This window comes from Miscanthus floridulus, chromosome 14 (assembly GCF_019320115.1).
Source record: "Miscanthus floridulus cultivar M001 chromosome 14, ASM1932011v1, whole genome shotgun sequence".
Lineage (NCBI taxonomy): Eukaryota > Viridiplantae > Streptophyta > Magnoliopsida > Poales > Poaceae > Miscanthus > Miscanthus floridulus.
The window spans coordinates 58,138,609-58,144,941 of NC_089593.1; the positions used below are offsets into that span (position 1 = coordinate 58,138,609).

The window sequence follows — 6,333 nt, forward strand, 5'->3', positions numbered from 1 at the left end:
TAAATAACATGTTTGCTACAAATTTTTAGCCACTTGTGGCATTCCCAGTTCTACACTTCTAGCCTCGTCACTTTCTTTTAGAAGAAAACTGCATGTGGTGCCATTTCATAATTTATATATGAAATCGTGTTTCAAAAACTGGAAGTTATTTGTCGCGGAATTACACCAATGATGCTGCTAGCTACCTTCTCACACTCATACATAAATAGAACTGCAATTATAGTATTCGTTGGTATAGTCATTAGAATTTAATAAGCATGCTTGCATTCGCTACGACTAGAGATTCGCGTAATACAACAGTGTCTTCAATATGCGCCATCGTGATTGATGATAGATAGTAGCTAATCATCCTACTTGATGATAGAATGGAACACGATGGTGATGAAACACTGATAGGTTCCTTATTTCCCAACCCCACTAGTATGGCAGTAGGCCCTCGCAACACTTGCGTTTTCTTGAGTGCTTTTGCTGAACCTCTTTGTCGCATGTTGTACTGTCTTCCACCGCCAGAACCATTTCCCTCCTGTCCTCATCCTCCACTGTACTGTACTCCCTAAATCTCTCGATTTGTAGTGTAGGATGTCCCGGATGGATGTTGGCTGTGTTCCTGATGGCAGCTTCTGCAGCCTCTACTCTGCTTCTAGTGGCCTTGTAACAGTCAATTGTGGCGGTGATATGCTCCAGTTTTGCAAGGTGTACAAAGTTGAACTCAAAACCTGTCTTGGATTCTGTTTCCTTTGCTCTAAAATTAAGCCCTAAACTTCGAAGCCTTGGCATAGCTTCCTGTTCAGCCACCATCCTCAGTCCATCTTCCCCATAGGACCTGAAGATAAACTCCTTAAGGTAACAGAAGTGCTGGCTGCCGATACTAAGCCTTTCAGTAGGTGCTTCAAGTGAGGTCAGTATGGCATAGAGCAGACTTGGAATGGCGCCAAGGATGCAGAGATCTTCCTGTTTGATGCAGGTAACACGGATATCAAGATGGGCAAGATTTACTAGACACTGCATTCCCTGTGGAATCCTACTAAGATAACTCTGGTTGCACAGCTTTCGCAGAAATGTAGCATTGCAGCACAATAGATCCATCAGTCTACTTGTCGAGTAATCATTAGTGTCAATCTCAAGTGACTGAAGACCGTGTTTACCCAACACAGTGAGAGATGATTCCAAAGCTTCTTGATACTTCCACATGCCATGATCACCAAGTTCACTGCTGCCGTGCAGTCTTATGTGAAGGACCCTTAAATTAGTCAAACGCCTGAGCTGCTCCAGAAATTTCACAGAGCCAGACGAATAAGCATGTGACAGCATGCGTAACGATTGCAGGTTGCCAATCTGATCTGGCAGTTCTATGTTAAAATCAACTAGTAGACGCACCAGATTTTTCAAATTGCCTATGGTTGGGGGTAATTTGTCAATTTTGCTGCCATGTATGTCCAGTGTCTGTAAATACTGCAGGCCTCCAATGGTCTCTGGAAGTTCAGTAATACTATGACAACCTATTTCCAGGTACTTCAATTGCAAAGAGCTCCCAATACTTTTAATGTGGTGGTTACTAATACCAAGGTTGGCACAAGTACATCGTAGAACCAATACTCTTAAAGAATGAAATATTGGCAGATGAGGGGCTTCTTTATTTGCCACGTGGAACCTAATCAGCGAGCGAACCTGTGAGCACTTGTTCATAATCTCCTGCAGTACATCATTTTCCAAAAAGCTGGATAGGAGAGAGAGCCGGCGAATCTTGTCAGCGGAACATTTAAACATCTCCCCCTCTACCACTGTGACAAAGTTCTGCTCTGTGGAAAGTGAAATGATAAGATCAAGCACCGTATCATGGAGTCGGCAGGCTCTAGCCATCCCATCATACATTATATCAATAGGTTGAATCAAGCTTCTGTTGATAAGATCATTAAAGTAGTTCTCTCCTGTTTGATCCAATGTTTGTCCAATTTCATTTGTGATGAACCCCTCAGCTATCCATCTCCATATTAGCTTTTCTCTTGCAATCTTACAGTCCTCAGGAAATATACAAAGATACAAGAAGCAGGACTTCAGATGATGTGGAAGATCATAGTAGCTAAGCAGGAGTATATCTCGAACTAGTTGTGAATGAAGTCCAGAAACCATAGAATCTCGAACTTGCTCCCATTGGTCTATATCATTTGATCTGTTAGCTAACAAACCAGCTACTGTGTTTATAGCTAGTGGCAGACCATGGCATCTTTTTATTATTGACAGAGAGACTTCTTCTAGATGAGGCGGGCAGGAGGTCTGCCTTTGAAAAACTCTGTTATAAAACAGCATTGAGGAGTCCTGGTTACTCAGAGGCTGAATGTTGTGAATATATCCTTCATAACTTGAGCAGCATGATCTGGCTACATCAGAATGTCTTGTAGTAGTAATTATTCTACTGCGTAATTTATTCTCAGGTAAAGCAGACTTCACAAATTCCCAGGCGATTGTGCTTCAGATATCATCAACAATGATTAAGTACCTATTTGAATGGCAATGGCATTAGTTTCACAAGATCAAGTAACAAATTTCCATTGCTAGTATATATGATTGTATAGAAACTTAGTGCAGATTCACAACAGAATTTTAATAGATATACCACTACCTACTTATTGTAAACATTGATCATAAATTATTAAATAAATTTTATAAAGTTAGTGTTTCTGAAATATATTAATTGCAGTATACCTTCCTACAAGCACAAACAATTGTACTGTCTTTTGGATAGACTTGGTTGTGGTAGGTAAAGAGGGCAGCAGACTGATGAGGTCCTTACGTAATCCGATAATATATACACTCCCCCCCCCCCCTTCCCCCACACACCCTTTCTTTTTTTTCTGTTCATATCATAATATTGGATATTTCTATCGAAGTAGACATGGGTATTTTTATGCTTACCTTTTATCTTGTAGATATGCTCTGACATTATTTATGAGTTGCCGCTCATCGTCTTCTGATGCATGAGTCTTACTACTACCCAGTTCTGTAAGCAGATCACGGAGTATCTTCTTTATGATGGGACTTCGTGAAACTGGTACAAAAGCTGTACAATCAAATTGACTCTTGATTTTGCGATACACTTGGTTCGCGAGAGTTGTTTTGCCGAGGCCTCCAAAACCCACAATAGACACCACTCTAAGCTGTTGTGTCGAGTCGTCTTTCATCAACCAATCCATGAGATTCTGCGTAGGACCGTCGATACCAACAAGTTTCTCTGCTTCCACATACAGCGCTGGCAATCGTGGATCAATCTCCACTTTGCCCGCGGTGGAGATCGATTCGTCGTACTTGTATCTCAAGCGACGCTCACTCTCCTCAACCACACGAGCCTTGAGCTCGTGAATCTGGTTAGCCATCTGGAAGCCTGACCATAGCTTTTTAACCTTACCAATTATCTTCTCAACAAAATTACCTGCCCTGGCGGCGTCGCCATGGTTGAGCTTCTGCATAAACATGTCAATGCAATCTTCGATATCATAGGTTAGTTCCCGTATGTTGTCCCTCCAAACCTGTACCTGCACGTCAAGTTTCTCCGCTGCTGCCAGCTTCTGAAGCAAGGCGTTCATACTGCTGAGCTCGTTCCTCAGAAAAGCAATGTCGGACTTGGTGACTCCAAGGAGCTCATACTCCCCCTCAACCATTGCAGAGAGCTTGGCGAGCAGGGAGTTCATCACCCCTGTTGAAGCACTCGCTAGTGCCCCATCCATCTTCCAAACGACGAACAATTCTTGGCTTGCTCCGGCACTTGTCCGCCGTGAGGCAGTCAGCACTCAGCAGGGATGGATCTCACCCTGGCTGCTACGGCCACCGGATCGAGTTGGAGAACTGCTTGAGGCTCCTTGCAAAAGAACTGCTTTCTGTGTTGTTGCTTTCCGGATCTGTGACGTCTCTGCAAATTGAGAAGCTGGGATTGGGATGTAAATTGCAAGGGAACGGTTTAGTATATGGTTGTGAACTTTCACCGACAGTGTGTTCTAGGCTGCTGCAATAATGGAGAAGCTTGGCGGCAGGCAGTTTCCAGCGAGACTAGTCCCGGAGACTGGACCACGGCAGGACAAGCCTAATAAATTCTGAAATTGAACGGCAATAGCATTCAACAAAATACATAGTACAACTCCTATATATGAGGACAAGACAAGCTTAAACCAACCCGTTCCCATCGTTGACTGGCTGGGCCATTTACGCGTTCCTGTGCAGACGTGCCTGATCAGTCATTCAGTCTAGTACTCCTTGACAGCGAAATCATCGGAGTTGAGCGCCACTGCTAGTCTGCTATCACGTACTCCCTCTTCCAGAATTTCTGTCGTTCTCCTTCCTGAGAAACAACTTTAACAAAATATATATTAAAAAGATTATTATTTATGGTACATAATTAGTATCATCGGAAAGATCTTTGAATTTAGTTTTTTAATAAATTTATTTGGAGATACAAATGTTGCTAGTATTTTCTACAAATCGAGTCAAACTTATGGCACGAAAACCGAAAACGACAATTAAATCGAGACAGAGGGAGTATGCCGTTGGAGAGACGGTGGTGAAAGATTTTTGTTTTTTTGGCCTGTTTGCTGTGCTGCAGCAGCCAGCTAGCTGCTGCTGTGTTGACCACCCATTCAGTTACAGTATTCCTTCGCTAGAAACCAAAGAGCAGCAGTAGCTTACAGCCAGCCAAACAAACAGACCTTTTTTTTTTGAGAGAATGTGCTTAGGCGTGTATTTCACTAAGAGAAATTAGAAAAGAGTACAGCAACGGCTTTGCCCGACGGCGAGTGGCCAGCAGAACATGACGTTAACGCACCCGAAAAAAAAAAGAGAACAATTGAAGTGCGCAATCCATCAAAACTTTGTCAGGCGCATGGGTTATAACGCAACGGACAATTGGGTTAGCAGTTTAGCACCCAAACAAACAGACCTTGGGTTAGCACCCAAACAAACTGTTGGTCCTTGTTATAACGCAATGGACGGGGCATGGCCCTGAAACTCTATAAAAAGCACGATGCAACGTGTTTGGTTTCTCGGAACAGTAGGCGCGGAACGATCCAATGCTATATCTGAACCTGACAGCAGTGTTTGGTTCACGTCAGGAGATGAACCCATCCGTCATCGAACTAATTTTGTGGAACAGACTCATTCCGCAGAAAAGTATGGGACGACCCGTCTGATCTGCATGTGAGACTGATCCATGCCGGATGAGTCCATTCATGAAACCAAACATGCTAAGTGACAGCATTGCCCTAGATGTGTATAGTAGTTTATCCATTGGTTAGAACAAGGACACTAAAAATTCTGAAGTTGAATATCTAATTGGTTCCTTGCCTAGCTTTTGCACACTTCCCCAAGGTAGAGACCTTATTAGTTTCAGAATAAGCCATCCAGCAACCTTACCAACCAAGCAAATAGTCTAGTTTATTAATAGCAAATGCGTACACCTAATCATAGCACAGAACTCACAAGGAGGAGGAAGAGCAGCTCATAAGATTACTAGCGAAAAACAAAGACATCTTTGCTTGGTCAGCCAACGATCTCCAAGGGGTTAGCAGGGGCATCATTGAACACTCACTGGACACAGACCCAGAAATTAGGCACAAAAGCAAAGACAGCGTGAGGATGGGAGGCATTCGGAATTCGGAATGGTCAGTGTAGCTCCAGACGCATCTCCACATTGGTGCAAGCTCATGCATGAAAATGGAATGCTGGATAACCAGTGCAGGCTCACATATGAATGATGCCTCAATAACAACATAAAGATGAGACTATTCCATTGATTGCAGATACTCCATGACGCCAAAATTATTATCTCCCATGAAGTGAAAATGTAAGCTTGTTCTGAAGCTTTCCAAAATGTTAAAAGGTGTTAAGTTGACCTGTACCTTTACAAATTTTTTTTGACATTTTTACTGAACTGTCAGCGGGAAAGAGATACCCTACTGTTTCCTCTTTATTTTCATTGCAAAGAAGAAAGTTATACCTCTGTTTTTTCATCGCAAAGACGACAGTTATGCCGTGTATTTTCATTGCAAAGAAGACAATCCACCAATTTTCTTATTAGAAGTTCTCTTGTACTAAATCTATCAGTCCACCACTTTTCTTATTAGAAGTTCTCTTGTATGAAATCTATCTTTTGGATGCATGCATGGAGCTGAGAAAACATTAGGCCCTTCAATTGACACTCATTATGCTAGGATTCCTGGTGTGCAGACGAACTTATGTATGTTGTGGATGATGAGAATAAAAAAACTTGAACTCAGAGATATTGGCTTGATTTTATTGAAGATATAAAGAGAGTAGTCACTTGTTGAATGAGCGCAGCCTCACCAACCA

The 6,333-nt window shown here is 42.5% G+C and overlaps 2 protein-coding genes across 2 annotated transcripts; both read right to left on the reverse strand.

Moving 5' to 3' along the window:
* Positions 1–289: 289 nt before the first annotated feature.
* LOC136505422 (disease resistance protein RGA5-like) lies at positions 290–4,045 on the reverse strand. The gene is made up of 2 exons (XM_066500578.1): positions 2,914–4,045; positions 290–2,497 (listed from the first exon to the last, which is right to left on the reverse strand). The coding sequence occupies exons 1-2, from the start codon at positions 3,720–3,722 to the stop codon at positions 2,470–2,472; spliced, it is 837 nt and encodes a 278-aa protein (XP_066356675.1). The 5' UTR covers positions 3,723–4,045; the 3' UTR covers positions 290–2,469.
* LOC136503492 (disease resistance protein RGA5-like) lies at positions 418–2,130 on the reverse strand. The gene has a single exon (XM_066498554.1). It carries the CDS (start codon positions 2,128–2,130, stop codon positions 418–420), a length of 1,713 nt encoding a protein of 570 aa, XP_066354651.1.
* Positions 4,046–6,333: the final 2,288 nt, after the last annotated feature.

Bases quoted from the DNA above. Each gene is read 5' to 3' on its own strand.
- LOC136503492 (XM_066498554.1), bottom strand. From the start codon at position 2,130: ATGGTTTCTGGACTTCATTCACAACTAGTTCGAGATATACTCCTGCTT.
- LOC136505422 (XM_066500578.1), bottom strand. From the start codon at position 3,722: ATGGATGGGGCACTAGCGAGTGCTTCAACAGGGGTGATGAACTCCCTG. The intron at 2,498-2,913 runs GTAAGCATAAAA...CCATTCAAATAG, and splicing joins GCATATCTACAAGATAAAAG to GTACTTAATCATTGTTGATG.